Source organism: Ctenopharyngodon idella, chromosome 20, assembly GCF_019924925.1.
Source record: "Ctenopharyngodon idella isolate HZGC_01 chromosome 20, HZGC01, whole genome shotgun sequence".
NCBI classification, from domain to species: Eukaryota; Metazoa; Chordata; class Actinopteri; order Cypriniformes; family Xenocyprididae; genus Ctenopharyngodon; species Ctenopharyngodon idella.
In genome coordinates, this window is record NC_067239.1 from 24,448,978 (window position 1) to 24,467,845 (window position 18,868).

Genomic DNA, 18,868 nt, shown 5'->3' on the forward strand with positions numbered 1-18,868 from the left:
TAGCCAGTGTTTAGGACATTACATTCAACCAAAAAAAGAAAAAAGGATGTTATAGTAATTTAATAAATTCACAGAACACAAATAGATTGATTATTGTTTAATATGTCGCTTATGTTCCACTATAAAAAAAACAATTGGAATGGTTAATTCATTCATTTTGTATTGAGTTACACAAGCCAAAGGTTTGGATTTGGACATTTGGAAAGGAAAGGTCATTCTATCCTCTTAAAGAAAGTGTTTACACAATAGCAATACCAAACCCATTTCCTCTTGAAACTTTATTTAAATAAATGATCACCAGACGTAGAACACCACGGCTGTGCCAATAGCATATAGCAGGGCTATTCAACTTCATCAAGAAGTGGGCCAAATGAAACAATCATTGGGGCAAGCCCGAGCTAGAATATTTTGTGAATGAAATCAGCAGAACAGTTATGTTATAAAAATAAAACATTTTATCGCTTTCTTAGTTTCTTTTATAACATTTTGTATTATTCATGAGAAAGATTCCCACCTAGGAGGAAATTCAGAAAAAATACAGTAAACTGGTTTTCAAAATTTGTCCATAATAGAGAGAAGAAATCAGACGGATACAAGTTCTGTGCGTCTATTTAATAGTGCCTCTTCACATTGTGCTCTTTCTGTTTTGCTATAGTTTTGATTGCATAATAAACTCACAGGTTGGAACAAGTATTTTTCATTCTACTTGGAACTGGTGGTTTTTGTCTTTTTTCAGTTTGAATGATTCCAGGAGACTGTAAAAAATGCTCCACTGGTTTTAGAACTGAATGATTGACAGCTGACACACGTTCTCCACAGTGTTCATGCAGTGACACATTTTCACAGCAAGGAAAGAAGTTGTGGAGAAATGTAGTGAAGCGAAAAAACTAGCAATCTCAAACGGGCCACTGAACTTTCTTTTTTTTTTTTTTTTTTTTTTTTTTTTTTTTAAGCAGGTTGAATTCAAGTTAAATAGGCCTGGAATATACTAGCATATTTATAATTAGAATATGCAAATTGAAATATGAGTCCAGACATTTGTGAACACCTTTTGCAGTTATTTAACAAAATTTTGAACCTCTTCAGTTTAGTTTCCCCCTTATGCTCAGTGGCATGTAGGGCAACAACAAAGGTTTGCCACTGCTGTCTGTTTTGGGCCAGCTTCTGAATGATATCCCAGGTGTAGTTCAGTGCCTTCAGTTCTGCTTCCACTGTTCATTGGGTCTTCCTATTGAACTTCCCAGTGGGAACTTGGGTCTTCCTCTCTTTCGTTTACCCTCTGGTGTCCAGAAGAGGGTGTCCCAGGCGATGACATCTTGTTCCCTCTGGATGACGTGTCCAATGGATCCATCGCCTTCTCATGATGATGGTTTCCAAAGTCGTTCTCTGTCATTCTCTAACATTCAGAGCCATAAAGTAGGGTGGAAAGGATGCAGCTCTGGTGCAGTCTCAGTTAAGTGTGGGTTCTATAATGTGAGGACTTTCACACATTGTTCAACATACTAAATGTGTTTCTGGCTTTGCTGAGACGGTTCTTGACGTCACTGCCTGCTCCTCCGTGTGTCAAACGGTGCTGCCCAGGTAAATAAACTCCCCAGTTGTGGGTAGATATGTTCCTTCTACTTGGACTGGTGAGGGCTTGGGGGTTGTTCAGTGTGCGTAGGTGCTAAGACGAGATGTTTTCTCCTGCATGTGCTGGTGAGTATGTGAAAGCAGCACCAGGTCGTCAGCAAAATCAAGATCTTCCTGTGTTGAGAGGAGAGTCCATCTGATGCCTCTTGGTTTGCCTTTGGTTGTCTCTTAGTTTAAACCGGTGTAATATTATCACCAACTATATGGTTGCGGTATCATGGTAAAAGCGCATCTTGTTTAGAGATGATGTGAAAGATGTGAACGTTTGACTGCAAGATAATGTATTTAAGATGGTTGTTTGAAAATAATTTTTCTCCTTCATGTGCAGGTCAAAGTAGTGCTTGGCGGTGGGGTTTAGTTAGATCACTTTTCTCTCCACATCTGCTGGGCGTGCTGCTTTTGACCTGACCTGCTCATGTCAGAGATGAAGTCATCTGTAGACTGAGCCGTTGGGACATACACATGCATGCACAGTATGTTTCTGTAGTATGTGACATACTGTCATATAATGTATCAGCACGGATTTTTATTCTGCGCTGTTTTATTTTTAACTGTTGTTAAAGCTCCTATAACAAGTGTTTTCTTCATGTTATAATGGTATTTAAATTGTATTTCTTAAGCTTTACCTCTAGCAGCTGGGCCCCTGTTAAGTAGTGACCTCATGCTTGGTTATTCCCACTAATGTGCAGCATTGCCAAAAGGGAAATGATAGCATGCTTTTTGCCTTGCTGAGTTTAAGCACCTTATCACAGTATCTCATTCCATGTGTCTGTCAAATTGTCTTTTCCAAGGAGGTCAACTAGAAAATCTATTGTAACTATATGCCAAGATGTTTATGTGCTGTATAACAAACACCACACCTTGTTTGAGGTCAGACCTGCATTGGGTCAGCTGATTAACTGTTCGTTTGCTATTGTCCTCAGCAGTTAATCAAGTTCTTCCTGTGCATGTGGGATCCCAGTATGACAACTAGCACTTTCGGGGCATGTGATCCACCTTATTTTGCAAAGCAGAACTAAACTGTTTTCTTTGAATGTGCAAGAATTCCAATTCATATCGCTGCAATAGGTAAATAACTAGAAGAATAATAAAGTGCAGTAAGCGGTAAAAGTATTTGTGCTACAAACCAGTGTGTTTATGATTATGATGCTAACACTGTACATTAAGGTCTCATTTGTTAACATTAATGTAGTAACTAACATTAACTAACAATGAGCTGTACATTTGTTACAGTATTTATTAATCTTTCTTAACTTTAGTTAATAAAAATAAAACTGTTCATTGTTAGTTCTCAGTAACTAATGTTAACAAATACAACTTTTGATTTAATAATGTGTTACTAAATATTGAAATTAACATGAACTAAGAAGATTAATAAATCCTGTATAAGTATTGTTCATTTTTAGTCCATGTTAACTAATGTAGTTAATTGTGGTTTACAATTAGGTTGTTTTGATGTTTTATATTAACATTTAATTTGTTCAGTTTTGCTGTTAAAGGGATAATTTGGGTTTACAGGTAACAATTAAAGCCTTTATGTATAAAGCATTATAAAGGGATTCATATTGTATGTTATAATGCATTGTGTATCTTCTCATAAATAATTTAAACCAAAGTTAAAATGCATTATAGTACTTTGCAAATTTGCAAATTGGTGGTTTGTCATGTTTGTAACACTTTATAATAAGGTTTCAATAATGTTGAAAAATTAATGTTAGTTAACTAATGGATCATTTCATTAGTTAACTAATGTTGACTAATGAAATTATCCATTAGTTAACTAACATAATGTTAGTTAATACAATAACTAATGTTAACAATTGAGACCTTATTGTAAAGTGTTACTGGTGTGACAATGAATAGAGAAGTATTATAATGTATTATAGCTGTTACAATTATTCATGAGACCATGCAATTAAAAATACTTTTATAATGTATTATGCATACAAGCTTTAAGTAAAATTTTATATATATATAAAGGATGGACGAGTGAAAATTAATTTTTGTGGTTATCAAAATTTTGCCACATCTGCCGCTTGAACTTAACTTGGAATATTCCTTTGAGAACCATACTAGTGGTATTGTCTCCTCGCCGAGTTTGCCTTTCCAACTTACGGGAATATATGCACGGCAAGCGCGCCCCGGGGCATGGGAAAAAGGCTTATTTGAAGGAAAGAAAACTGATCTGTAACAACTTTCTCAATTAGTATACTATTCCTAAGACTCATCTACAGTGTTTACACCAGTAGCTGTTCGTTTCCTGGAGCAGACTTTGCACCCGTGCCATGACTCCATGGAAAGTAAAGGTCTCTTTACTTTAGCCCGTTGAGAAATTAAGGTCAAACAGAAATGGGCTCCGGTGTCAGGACAAGTACAGCTTGGAAAAAATGAGACGTTTAAAAAGTCAGTGAACAACATGCTGTAGACATGCTGAAATCATTGTCTACATGTCTCTCTTGTAGTTTTCATGTGAATCTGTGGATTGCTCTATTTGAATTGGTTTGCATTAAGTAGATTATATAACCAAGTTTAGCCTAAATTGAGACAAATATAGCAGGCATGACCATATGTATGCATGTACAGTATGATTATGTATAATGTTTTAATTTTACGTAGCATGACTGATTGCAAAACGTGATTTGGACATGCTGCAAATTTAATTATTCCTTATAATGAACCCATTTTTGTCTTGCTAAAATGAAATCACCCATAACAGTTCTGATTGCTGCTAGTTTTTATTATTACAACATCTCCCCCATTGCAGTATTTACTCAAATGTTACATGCATGTTACAATTCTACAAAAGATTTTTTTCTTAAACAATACCATCTGTTCACAATTTATCCATTCCCTCCCTATCACTAATTAGCACAGAATACATTTTTCTTAAGTGTAATGTAGGTCACAATTTTTGGCCAGCAGCAGTAGAGTTTGGTTGAGCACACCCTTTAAAATTTTTCATAAATCAGCTATTAGCGCAGATCAATAATAAATAAAGAGACCTATTGGCAGAGAGAGCTTCCCTTAAGCCTCATGTTGACTTTTTACGAATCCATAGTGTGCTAAAGCCAATGTTGGTTCCCACTCCATCACCTCCCTACTTGCAGTATAAACAAAGGCCTTTTGGAGTTCGCAGTGTCTTCATTATTGAGAACTTTAATAGAGTTTTAAAATAAGTTTAACGGATCGATCTTTTTGGGTAGTGAAAGGTAGGTTCTATGTTATCGATTGGCGTTTAAATTAAAATTTAATTTAAATTAAAATTTTCTGATAATTTACTCACCCCCATGTCATCCAAGATGTCCGTGTCCTTCTTTCTTCAGTCGAAAAGAAATTAAGGTTTTCGATGAAAACATTCCAGGATTATTCTCCTTATAGTAGACTTCAATAGACCACAAATGGTTAAAGATCAAAATTGCAGTTTCAGTGCAGCTTCAAAGGGCTTTAAACGATACCAGACGAGGAATAAGGATCTTATCTAGCGAAACGATCAGTCATTTTCCAAAAAAAAAAAAAAAATGTATATGCTTTATAAACAAATGATCGCCTTACAAGTGCTTCTGCCAGACCGCCTTCCGTATTCTTCAAAAAGCTTACGCTGTATGTCCTACACCTTCCCTATTCAACTTACGTAAAAAACGGAACTGGCCGCCGCGTTCGTTCCGTAATTTGAATAGGAAAAAAATTAATTTCTTTTCGACTGAAGAAAGAAGGACATGGACATCTTGGATGACATGGGGGTGAGTAAATTATCAGGAAAATTTAATTTGAAAGTGAACTAATCCTTTAAAGTACTCAAGTAGCCTTCCAAAACCAGTCACATTGATCAAAGTTCAGCAACAACTACTAGCAAAATAAATCAGCTTATTTACTGTATCATTTTTGTTAAAGTAGCCTTTTCTTTCCGTGCTGATTTGTTAGACCGCAGTTGACCTTTAGTCCAGGTCCATAGGGCTCAACAATCTTTTTAGAGAAGATCAGGTGCTTGGTTGAGTTATATGTGGATTACTCACATAGACAAATTGAACATTAATTTTCTATGTGCTGTGCAGTTTATGTTATACATGGTATTTATTTCCCCCATTGCTCTTAGGGAAAGCATGATATATATTCAGGTGTTCAGAATACTCTGCAGAGCTACATCTTGTTTATGCATAGCTCAGCTCTTCATCCAGCCCCTCTGTGGATTATTGCTCTTGAGAACAGAAGGGATGGCTTTTTTGTGGTGCTATCATTCTGTAATCACAACCTCTCTTTTCACTATAGCAGTACAAAGCTATCTTGAGTATAGACTTTCACGGTCATAGTCTGCCAGCTTATGGCCTTATTCACAATTCCTCTTCTGCCTGCAGCATCGCTCAGAGAACAAAACTCTTCTCCAGGATTGACCAGGAATCCCCCTGATCTGTGTCTGATCAAGGCCCACTGCACAGAAACCATATGAAGGCCATATTTTCATAAGAGCATAATGTTTATTTGACTTGCCCCACCCTTATTATTTCACCAAATATTATGAAAATAAACCCCCTGACACGTGTCTGGGGAAAGGAAAGTCATCAAAAAAGCATGTTTAAATCAACCAAATTTGGACATGTGTTTTTCATATGCTTTATTTACTTGTTCCTAGTGATGAAATGTTATATTGAAGTTTTACCTTGTTATTAAATGTTGCTGATGCAGGCAAATATATATCGTGCTAACCTCTAAACTGTGTTTTACTGTTATATAATATTTTTGCGAAATTGAATCTGCCCAGGGGCTGTAGAAACATTATGAATGTGGGATTGATGTTAAATTTCAAATGGAAGAACCTGCCACAGTTTATTGAAATTTCTTGCTTTTTTCTTGTTCTATTTATTTATATTCATCACTCATTTTGGGGTGTCTTAGGGTTCAGCTCGCAGTTGATTGAAATTTATTCTGTGTCATGACTGTTCTCATCAACTTATTCCAAGGTTTTGAGGGGGAAAAAGTGTCAAACTCAAATCAGATCACATTAAAAGTTCACTTGTATGATAAAATTCCACATGTCCGAATTTCATGTAGTTTTAAGTAGTGTTTATTTCACTGTGCTGCCAAATATTTCCTTAGTTACAGGAAATTGTCTTGGTTCTTTCAGATTGAAACCACTTCATCAAAGGTTTGACTGGCAATGAGACTCATTTGTTCCACGATTTGTATTCATGGTAAAATTATGCAAGACAATGCTGTGAACACAGGCATCTTTTCAGCACTGAATGGGATAATGTGAGAAAACAGAAAAGCCTGATTAGTACTGGCAGCAGACTGTTCAGAGCTCCATTAGTTGTGGAAAAATGACTCTAGGAAGGAAAACTTCATTCGTTTTATCAGTACAATGTTTTTTTTTTTTTTTTTAAAGTCAAACTTTATGGGCACTTTCACAACAAGCTTAATGTTGACAGATCGCAGTGCTGTTTGCATGAACATATTCGCTTGTTTTTTTCTGTTTACTTTAGATGATGAATTTGGCGCTGAGGGTGGTGGTCCTTCACAAGCACCTTACGATCCACCCCAATCCCAGCCTTCTTTCCACGGCCATCCATCAAACCAACCCCCAGCATCCAATTTCAGTAATATTCAGATACCTCCTGGGTCACACGCCCCAGCCAATACACCTGCAGATATTCCCCATCCAGAAGGTAAGCAAGCTGAGCTTCAGTGGAATTAGTACTTTACAACCATCTGACAAGATTCCAGTGTACACTACTGTTCAAAAGTTTGGGGGTAACCTTTTTTTTTTTTTTTTTTTTTTTTTTTGAAGAAATTAATACTTTTATTCACAATAGATGCATTAAATTGATTTCTTACAAAAGAATTAGCTGTTCTTTTGAACTTTCTATTCATCAAAAAATCCTGGAAAAAAATTGCCACAACAAATATTAAGCAACACATCTGTTTTCAACAGTTATAATAAGAAGAAATATTTCTTGAGCACCAAATCAATATATAAGAACTATTTCTGAAGAATCATGTGACTGAAGAATGGAGTAATGATGCTGAAAATCCAGCTGTGTCATCACATGAATAAATTACAATCATTAAAATGGAAAAGTTATTTTAAACTGTAATAATATTTCACAATATGACTGTTTTTACTGGATTATTGATCAAATTAATGCAAGAAAATTCTTCTAAAAAAACAAAGTCATATCAACCCCAAACTTTTAAACAGTAGTGCACTTATTGTAGAAATTATGTTTTTATTTCAAGGGCTGTAACTTGTTTATGGATAGCCATGCATTTGATAACTAACTTTAAAATACAGTATTTAATATTTGAGTGGATCAAAAAAGTTCATAAAAGTTGTCCTAAGAAAAAGGTTTTAGGACAACTTTGATGAAAGGTTTTGATCCACTTCAAATGTTGACTAGTGTATTTGTGTGAGCAAAGCAGCAGAAGATGACAGAATGAATCACTGTAACACTGATTGTCATTCAATAACAACTCTAATCCCTTGACTCAAATATACAGGTTCATTAGTACTACTTAGAGGGTTGGGACAGAGCTGTAGTTTGCTTTTATATTTCCCATTCAGGTTTCCTGTTTTCCTTTTAAAGAGTAAAAAGGCAGGCTGAGGGTCCTCATGAGGGGCATTTTTCCCCTGGTAACTGTGATTAGTACCTCAGATTCCAGACACGGAAATGACTAATCTGCAACATGGCACCCCAGAAGTGCAGCCACTTAATGTGATCATGCATTACCTTGCTTGTGTGTTTGACTTCATGTCAGCCCTCGGACTCTTTAGATGAAACGGAATTGAACTTTTTTTTCAAATAAAATGTAGCTTTTGTTCTTTTTTTTGCTAGGAAAGATCATGCTCAGCCATAGCTGTTAGCTCTAAATCAATTACAGTGGTGGACTAGTTAATTCATCCATTGCAGTTTTTCAACATCCTATCAGCCATGATTGCAAATGCAAAAGTGCATTTGTTTATGATCTAATGGACTTTTTCTCTTCTTTTGGAGCAGCACAGCCTGTCAAACCAGTGCCTGTTCCACGTGCTATGCCGGTGGTTGATCCTTCACTTCTAAACAAGACCCAGGAAGGTAAGCTTTTTGTGTGAAGACGACGACGACTCTTTACTGAAAATCCAATCTCACTGAACCCAGCAAATAATCGTGACAGAAAGGATAGAATGTCATTTCACCGAAATGATGGATTTCATTTTCTGCTCATAATGCCAGAGGAAAAATCAGACATTGCACTGGCTTTTCTAAATAAATTAAGGCTTTATGGAAAGCAGATTCACGGTTTTGGCTTTCCATGGTAGGTGGGAGCGGCCACAGACGAAGCTCAAAATGACTTTCCCTCACTACCATCCACTGCGTCACTGGAATGCGCCTTTAATAAGAATTAATGCTGATTGTGTCCAAAGCTAGTGTTGGTATTCAGTCTGCCAATTAAATAATTTGGCTAATGAGTGAGGTCATTCATATACCATGACTGGGCTTTATTGTTGCAATTGCCAGAAATAGAGCAGATTGAGAGATTTGCAGTGCAAGACACAATTTGTCCAGTAACAAATTTGAGACAACAAAAGGTGCTTTTCTAGCCCAACCAGTCATGTATACATTGACAACAGAGTATCATTTGATATTGTTTTGGCTAATTTAAGTATGTCTGCTATCAAAACCGGTGCACAGACAGGGACAAACAAGGAAGACAACACATAAATATTAGTCATTATTAATATTGCATAACCACATTCCAAAAAAAATCTACAACATCAATATGAAAAGTTTGCAATGTCATACCGCAAATTGCATTTCTCGTCCTCTCTCAACCGTCAAGGTCTTTCCGTGACAACAGATCGACCATGACATTGTCTAATTGGTTTGAAGGGAAAGTCTGTGCCTCATAAGACAGTAATTGGGGATTTGAAAAATGGCTCTGAAGGTGAGGTGTTTTTTGTAGGGGTCGTCCTCCAAGAGTCGGAGATCATTCTTGAAACCAGGGATTAGAAACTTTTCAAGAAACAAAAACTTTTTTTTTTGCAGAACGAGAGAAAATGGGGGGAATTTAGTATTATTTATTACTAAATCATTTTAATAAATAGTACTTATAAAAATCTAGTTCAAAATATTAATATTTTAGGTTTTATCTGAGCATAGAACCACCGAGCCATTTCTCTTTTTTTTTTTTTTTTTTTTTCATTTTTTTAATTTTAATTTTAGTCAGCATTTTAGTAATTGTGTAATTTAGTAATTTAGTAATTTTTTTTATATTTCTCTTTAGCTTTAGTTTATTTTTGTATAGTTTTAGTCATTTTAATACTTGATTTCATACATAATTTTAATAATGATGACAGAATTTGTCAGTGTTATCACTATGTAGCTAATGTAAACTAATGTAGGACATCCAAGCCAACGTCACATTCTATGCTAGGACAAGATGGCGCTACACTTGTTGGAAACATGTAACTTCGATTACTTATTTTAATCCAGTTTCACTGACACTGTGACACTTTAAACTTATTTAATTTAGTCGCCAAGGCAACATTTTTTCATCTAATATTTATATTTTATTTCAGTTTTATTTCAATTACTAATTTTTTATTTTAGTTAGCGATAACACCACCAAATCTGATTTGGTTGTAAACATTGGTTAAGTCAATAAGATAACTAACATAGGATAATATGTAACTAACTATACTGTATATGTTAGATTAGGTCTTTTTCCTTAATGCTCTATGATTTAAGTGTATGATATTTTATCATTCTGAAACCTTATGCTTTATTATGTTTTTATAAATCAATTAAAAGACTTAACTTAATGAACTTAATCCTTTTTCTCAACCCACGCTAATCCAATCCCTATTTCTCAGAGTAGTTAATAGTGATCAATACTTGCAGGGCAGTGATTAAGAAGACTGCAAACAAGCTGATACACCGACATGCCCTCGAGACAACCGCTCTACCTGCACCAACAATAACAAACCTATTACCAATTACAACAAATCCCAAGGTGGATCATGTCATTACAGTGTAACTGGGAAATGCGTCTTAGTTAAAAAACAAATCCTGACGGAACAGGACCTGTACTTACCAGTCTAAAGTCCTAATCAAGTCTTCAGTAACATTCTAAGCAAGTCCTCAAATGTTCATTCTAATTCATCTTTGGTTATGAATAATGCATTCTTTTTAATTGATCAGCATATACGTAGAATCATATTTGTAAATGTATGACACAAGGATGAACCAGTGTGTGTCCCATAGAAACTTCTGTTCCACATTTCACCCCATCTACAGCCAAAATAAAAGTCGACCAAGGTCTTAACATTACCAGTATAGTAACTTGTTGAAATGTTCTTGAAATCGAGCATCTGAATTGAGACAGATCTGTGGTTATAGTCTTCCCAGTCTGTGTGTATACTTTAGTAATCGAGGTGCAAGCAATGCTTTCGAATGAGACAAAAATGTATTATGGTTAAATATTAATACTGGAGAGGAGACAGGATCTAGAGATCTTTTTTAGGTTCCCAGAAATGCTGTACCTAAAACTGTTTTGAAAGCTCACAAGTGCTATGGTGGTCGTCTCTGTCCAGTTCATTATTTGGTTCCCACATTATGGATTCAGCTCAAACTGTCACTCAGAGTGTCATTGTGAGAGCCAGCATAGTTTACATTGTGGTAAAGGCATTCGTGCACCATGACTATAATATTTCAAATGCCCACTGGCAAATGCCTGAAGTTAAGTATTCATAAACTAGCCCAACCTCAACTCACCCTATAATTTAATGTGCTGTTGGGCACTGGAGAGACATGCATGTGTGAAATGGGTGCATTGCAGAATTTTCCCCTGGGAAATATCTGGTAATATCTGTATGTCTCATATTATATTTATATCGTTTGTATATTCACTATTATTTTACTACTACTAATGTACACTAAAATTCTAACATTTTCTTATGCTCGCCATGGCTGCATTTATTTGATCGAAAAACAATAAAAACAGTAATAAAGTGAAATATTACAATTTAAAATAACTGTTTTCTATTTTAACATATTTTAAAATGTAATTTATTCATGTGATGGCAAAGCTGAATTTTCAGTATCATTAATCCAGTCATCAGTGTCACATGATCCTTCAGAAATCATTTTAATATGCTCATTTGGTGCTCAAGAAGGCCTGATCGATTATGGCAAAAATCACAATCACGATTATTTTGGTCAGTATTGAAATCACATTTAACACAATTATTGGTGGGTGAGTGATCAAAGTCTTATTTCATGATATGAGTAATTTAAAATGTCAGTGAAATTTCACAATTATCGATACTTCAGGAAAAACGAATACTAGGTTAATTAATGTAAGTAAAAAGTCCTCAAAACAGTTACAGAAGACAAGCAAACAGTCAGCAATACAATAAGAACAAAGAAACTAATTACAAACAAAACTGATAAAAATACAACAGAACAAAAATACAAATGAAATAAACAGTGCTTTAGGTTTTTTCAGGAACATGTACTAACAGTGATATTCATATAAGTAATAGCCTACAATAGAAATTGAATAAAGTAATCAAATGTAAAATATCACTGCTGTATACTTTTAAATATAGGCTAATCCTTATTAAAACTACAAAAGTTATTCATTCAAGAGCAGTGAGTGATTTTTATATTTGTCTTTTGTTGTTTGATTAACAATAATGACTGCTTGCAGGTTTATTAGGCTGCTGTCACTTTTTACATTAACTTAAGACATAACCGACTGTGTTTACGAGGACACTACCAAAACTGCATTTTGGCATTTTTTTTTTTTTGTGTTGGCTATTTGATCGTTGAGGCATGAGACTGAAGCCCACAGTATACTTTGCTTATGCGTGTTTGGCTCCGTCTCGGAGCGTGCTCAGAAAGATGCCTGGGGAACATTGTCTCTTTCACGGCATAATTTGCTTTTAATGACACTTTAATATCAAACACGTCCGTTTGGCTTAGGGAGGAACGAAAGCGCACCACTGTGAAGGAAAGGAAGGTGCTCTGGATGGAATGCGGCAGCTGCACAATAATCGTTTTATGTTGATTATCCTGTTTTCGTAATCGTTGGAAGCCAAAATCGAATTTGAAATATCAATTATGATAAATCGCACAGCCCTACTATGTTGAAAACAATTGTGCTGCTTAATATTTTTTTGGAAACTGATATATTTTTTTCCAGGATTCTTTGATGAATAGAAAGTTCAAACAAACTACATTTATTTGAAATATAAATATTTTGTAAAATTATAATTGTATTTACTGACATTTGAGAAATTTAATGCATCCTTAGTAAATAAAACTAATAATTTCTTGTGCTCTTTACAGGAGACTTGCGGCTCACACCAGAAGACTTTACTCGGGCTCAGAAGTACTGTAAATATGCAGGCAGTGCACTGCAATATGAGGATGTGGGCACTGCCGTCCAGAATCTGCAGAAGGCCCTGAAGCTTCTAACCACTGGCAAAGAATGAAACCATTGTGCTGTCCCCCTTAAAACCACTTTATCAGAGATCTGGCCCAGATGAACTGAAAAAGGGCCATTTCCCCAGCCCCATCTGTATCAAAAAGAGACTCTCCACAGGACACCCCCACATCACTCAATACAACATCTGTTTCAGTCATATTGGATGTCAATAGCTTTTCATTACTAGACTCATGGGACAAAGATGCGACACTAAAAAAAAAAAATCAGGTGCATGTGAAAGATCTTTTCAAATTCTGAGGAGTTAATACATTATTCATGGTTTGGAGTTTTCTGGCTTAACAACAATTTAGTTAGATATGCATGGACATGACAGCATGTCTCAAGATATCTATTAAACAAGAACTCTCATCTTTACCTCAGGCTCTCTGAAACATGAGCATTAGAGTCACTTTGCCCTTAAAGGGATAGTTCACCCAAAAATGAAAATTCTGTCATTTACTCACCCTCAGGTTGTTCCAAACCTGTTTGAGTTTCTTTCTTCTAAAAACAAAGATATTTTATAGAATGTCAGTAACCAGACAGTTACGGTAGCCATTAACTTCCATAGTATTTTTTTCCTGCTATGGAAGTCAATGCCTACCGTCAACTGTTTTGTTAACAACATTCTTCAAAATATCTTCTTTTGTGTTCAGCAGAAGAAAGAAATTCATACAGGCTTGGAACAACTTGAGGGTGAGTAAATGATGACAGAATTTTCATTTTTGGCTGAACTATCCCTTTAACTACCTTTACTACTTTCCGTTTGCTTCTATGTATATGCTTAAGGTGGAAGGATTCTGCAGTTAGTTTACTTAACAGTTTTCTGCCATTAGTAAAGTGTTCTTATGATCAACAATAAATCTTTTTTTGACTCTTATTTGACTGTTTTTTTTTTTTTTTTTTTTTTTTTTTTTTTTTCCTTTTTATAATAATCCTCATGAAAAATGAGCATTCGTAAGTATTCCTTATTTTACTTTTTGGCGCTGGAGTATTAAATGTAGTCCTTATATGCTGCTTAATAAGGTGTATGCATTGCATCATGTAAACAGTGAGCACTGCACACATCCAATTAGAAAATTAATGAGGATTATAATAGTGTTAACTGGCCTCTGTACAGACAGCCTTAAATCAGCCAATTAAAAAGCCAAAGCAATTGGACCCATTTGCACAGTTTGACTAAATTAAATTAGAAAGACTGTCATTTTCTCCTTCACTGTTATTAATGCTTTGTTCATATTCAAATTATTCCAGATGCCAGTTACAGTAAGAATCTGTCACAGTAAGTATTCCCACAGATTAAAATGTGTGTGTGATAGCACATTTCAAAGGCACTGAAGGTGATGGGTATTTTTTTTATTATTATTATTAGGCAAAACCCGTTCAGCCGTATGCATGAATGAATTTGGTCAGTTCAGTGTGCATATTCAGGAAGCAATTAATTACAATAGATAGTTCCTGTTGTTTTCTGCCCAACTTGCGATTCTTGCGGTTGAATTAGCAGTGTCACTGTTTTCCTCTCTCTCCACTATTTAGCCTGAAGTGTAATAGAAAGGGCATTGCACTTATCTGGAAGTAGAATGAGCTATCACTGCATGCATCTGCATTTGCCTGAATCCTTTCCTGCCTCATTGCGGATGCAAATGAACATCACCTGGGATTTTCCATCCTACCTGTCTTATTCCTTTGTACTCTGGTTTAATTGGCTGATTTACAAAGTAATGTATTGCTTCTGGAAAAAAAAAAAAAAATCCATCTAGGACTGCATATCCATTTGACACTACAGAGGGTTAAACCATAATGCATCTGACAATACCATTTTGTCAATTCTGAGTGACTACATTCTTCAGATTTCGTGACTTTGTAATCTCTCTTTATTGTTTAAAGTGTGTTTAAGGGTATTGACATTGACGCGCACAGATAAAGTTTATTACTTGATCGCTATCGGTGCTGTGGGAATCGAGAAACCTGTTCATCTTTCTTTTCTCTTTTCAGCGTTGTAATTAAAATTCACTATGTTTTGCATTGGCCATTGAGAAGAATAAATGAGTAATTTGTGAACAGCAAAGCATTTGGAAGGAACATACACATCTAATTTCTGGCTCTTTAGTTGTTTTACATTTAAAATCTTCAGCCAAGTTCCTGTGTTATGGTGATAAAACGTCATTGTGGCTGTAAATCTCAATACTAAACAAAACATAAATGTAGCTAGCCTATAATAAATGTCCATGTTATTGTGTATGGGTTCTCACACCCGTAATAGATCAAAACCTAACAGTCCCCTACAGAGACACGTTATCTGATTCAAAGAAATCATCCAAATAAACTATGACAAAATGTCTAGTATTATCATTCGTACATCAGCTCATAGGCTTGTGGTAAGCAAGAATTGGTTATAACTACATAACCTGAAATTTATGTAGAGCATGATATTTGACCTGAATGCTAAAATGTAAGTATCTGAGGTACATGCAAATACAGTTATCCGACTTGTAGGAACTATCTAACTGGCAGATCTTCTCTGACGTTGAAAACAAAGTAGCTAGCATGGGTGACTGAGGACAAAATCTTTTATACAGTCGTTTTATAAGGTCTCTAACAAATTATTAAGATAATCATTTGTTGATGGAAATATAATTACAGAATTAGTTGTATTTTTTTAAGCACAAAAAATCAAATGTTTTAAAGTGTTTACTTTATTACTGCATATATTTATTTGCAGATATAAGTAATTATACATATCTTAGTGTTGAATATAATGGTGATTAATTGTATATAATGTAACATTTACATAATTTAGGTTTGGTTAAATTTAAAATTATGCATAATATACAAAAGTAGGTCTATATATGCAATATATATATATACACACACACACACACACATATATTTATATATATTCACTCGAAAATAGAAAATATTCTCTATAAATTGTGTGTTCTCTTCACATACAAATGTATAAATATAAGTGTGTGTGTGTGTGTGTGTGTGTGTAAATATGTGTTACTTTTAATTAGACATTGTTATTTGCTGCTATTATCGTATTTAATCCCATGTACAATGCTTAAACACTAATGCAAAGTATTCATGTTTTCTTTATTTATTTATTATTTTGGGGGTCTCCTCGGGATTTCTCTCACTGAAGGGTGGGGCTCTTTTGAGAACTGCCTCCAGCGGTTGGACAAGCACATTTTTGTCTAGTAAACTCTTGTTAACGCTTTACCCAGCATCTGTCTGCTCGGAGAACAGGTTCATCTATCAAAAATAGAAATTGCACTTGGTTTAAGAATATCTCCGATGATGATATGTCTTTGTTAAGCATTGGCGTGGCGCGTGAAAGTTGATGGTGGGCTGCCTCTCAAAGTTCTCTGAAGTTGTTCAAACAGGAGAAGAGATATAATGGTTCTTCAACGAGACGAGCTTCAATGAAATAATGTAAGTAACTTTTTTAACTTACCATGTTTCTTTGTGAAATGGGATATTCGGACTATAACTAAAATAAATACTTATTTTGGTTTTCACTGTCTAACTTTCGCTGGGAATAAAGGTCTCTGAATAGTTTATGTGATAATAGAATTTGACCAAAAGAGATTGACATTTTCAAAATGTCGTCTAAAAATAATCGTAATAATAATTTAGAAACTGTGAGACCGCTGCGTGTTTTATTTATATTTTTATTTTGGACAACGTTGATCAACTTAAAATGGAAAGCTCACATAATCTCCTTTGTTTGTGTAATTGGTGTATTGTGCATATTATTTTTGCATTTTACTTACTGCTTTTACTTAGAACCGTGAAATATCCATGGCCCAAAAGAATGGGTGTCGCATTACAATGTTGGTGGGCAGATGAATTGCTTATTGGACTTTTAGATGACCGCAAATAAAACTGTAAACAACTGAACAGTATTTAAAATGTCTACGTCTAAATTATAGCTTCCACTCATAGTCTGCGTCTCTCAACTATAGTAAGCTGCCTGCCTACACATATAGCGTTTTTGGGCATCATAGACATTTGATGCCCGACTGTCTACTTGATTTTAAGGCACAACCAATGAAGTAGGTTCATGTGGAATTTCTTATGTCATTAGATGAGATGAGCTCATGTCAGAGAAAAATGAGTGGATGATGAATATTTAATTTACCTGTAGTGCTGACAGCTGTGGCGTTTCTGAAGTTAGTGAGGTAATTTAAATCTGTTGAAGTCTTGATGACTTTCAGTTATTTCTAAAGGTTTAATGTTGTAATTCATTTTACAGTTTTATATTTAAGAATTCCCAAAGTGTAAATTAATGTCTATTATTATTACTATTATTTTGCATTATGATTTTCTGGAGTCTTAGACTTAAGAATACCAGAAGGCACTGTTTCTGGTTTTCCAACTCATTTTTGCCATGATGAATCAAGTTCTTTATGCTGTTTGCAGGGTCCCCTGAGTCGCTGACCCCATTCATGTGTATTTACATATGCGCTCTGGGCATTATTCATATGTTCTATAATGTCATGTATTACATGAATTTTATATAATGGTCTAAATAAATGTCCCAATTCTGATCACTATGACGACAACTGCTCCAACTTACACAGATGGTGTGAGACTGTTTATTTAGGGCTGAAAAAAATGTAGTAACATTCTGATTTGTAACAATGATTTATTTCAGGGTGTTGACTGACTTACATTCCTCTTAGATAAGATTTCCTTCTCATTTAAAGGGATCATGTCCCTTTTAATGATATTATTCCACCATTGTGGCATACTAGAGAATGCAAATGATGGCATGTTGTGGTTGTTTAATAAAATATGAATTCAGGGCCCTATCCATTGTTCTACTGGCTGATTCTGCCTTCACCAAACTGCACTGTGGGCTGCAAATAGAGATCTCCATTATCTTTCGACAATGGTTGTTGAAATGAAACAAGATCTCGGGACCTCACACAGGATCTTGTAACTTCACACACTTCCAAGTCTTGGCAACAAAGGCTTACAGACTTAGGTGTTATTAACCATAGTATCAAATGAAGCATTGCGATAATCTCATTATAACATACTCAGTCTCAGATGGAGGGAATTTTCCATCCATTTGTTATAATGAAGACATTTATCACCTTAATCCTAATGCTGACGAACGATGGTCAATTAAACAAATAATGTCTTCATCAGAATAACTTATGAGGTCTTTAGTGGCTATCATCTCCCGCTGGAATCATCTTTTTCCATGAACTTCGGATAATGGCTCATTAGAACTCGCCTTCTTGGAAGCAGATGTCAGACCAGGGGTTGTTTATTGATGTCCAGTTTAAAATTTTTAATGTGTTTTATAGTGAAAAGCAACAGATATGTGTAGTTGATTCATCTGAGATTGATTTTATGGATTAGTGTGACATTCTTTGTAAACCAAAGTTTCTAGTTAGAACCAGAAAAGGTTTTACAGCTTGATGCAGAAGGAGAACTGTTTTAAGAACTTTTTATTCGTTAGTTCTTTAGAAAACCATCTATGTTCTGATGCTTCAGAACTCAGAAACCAATATTCTGAGATATTTTTCATAGATGAAACATCAAGAATGTTTTTTTTTTTTTTGTTTTTTTTTATCTCTAAAGAACCACAGCCAATAAAACAAATCATGTTCTAGATAAAAGAGGGTTCTTTTCTGAATCTATACTACAAAGAACCATTAAAGAACCTTTACTTTTAAGAATGTTGTTTATCAACTTCTCTTTCCAGTAAAGCCCTAAACATTGGATTGCTGTTTTGGCAGCTATCAGTCTGAGATAAAAA

The 18,868-nt window shown here is 35.0% G+C and overlaps 2 protein-coding genes across 22 annotated transcripts in view; both read left to right on the plus strand.

Annotated features, from left to right (window-relative positions):
- vta1 (vesicle (multivesicular body) trafficking 1) overlaps positions 1-13,972 on the plus strand; it is a 33,173-nt gene extending 19,201 nt beyond the window's left edge. The window contains exons 6-8 of the mRNA XM_051876562.1: positions 7,110-7,292; positions 8,622-8,699; positions 12,957-13,972. Of these exons, the coding sequence (XP_051732522.1) occupies positions 7,110-7,292; positions 8,622-8,699; positions 12,957-13,102 (407 nt within the window). The 3' untranslated portion in view covers positions 13,103-13,972. The remainder of the gene's footprint in view (positions 1-7,109; positions 7,293-8,621; positions 8,700-12,956) is intronic.
- Positions 13,973-16,266: 2,294 nt separating this feature from the next.
- Positions 16,267-18,868, plus strand: part of adgrg6 (adhesion G protein-coupled receptor G6) — a 43,682-nt gene continuing 41,080 nt past the window's right edge. For 12 of the 21 annotated variants that reach the window (XM_051876540.1, XM_051876542.1, XM_051876543.1 and 9 more), the window contains exon 1: positions 16,268-16,527. In XM_051876540.1, coding sequence (XP_051732500.1) covers positions 16,526-16,527 — 2 coding nt within the window. In that variant the 5' untranslated portion in view covers positions 16,268-16,525. Of the gene's footprint in view, positions 16,528-18,868 lie in introns of all 21 variants that reach the window. The other 9 variants (XM_051876561.1, XM_051876556.1, XM_051876558.1 and 6 more) reach the window with 2 other exon arrangements.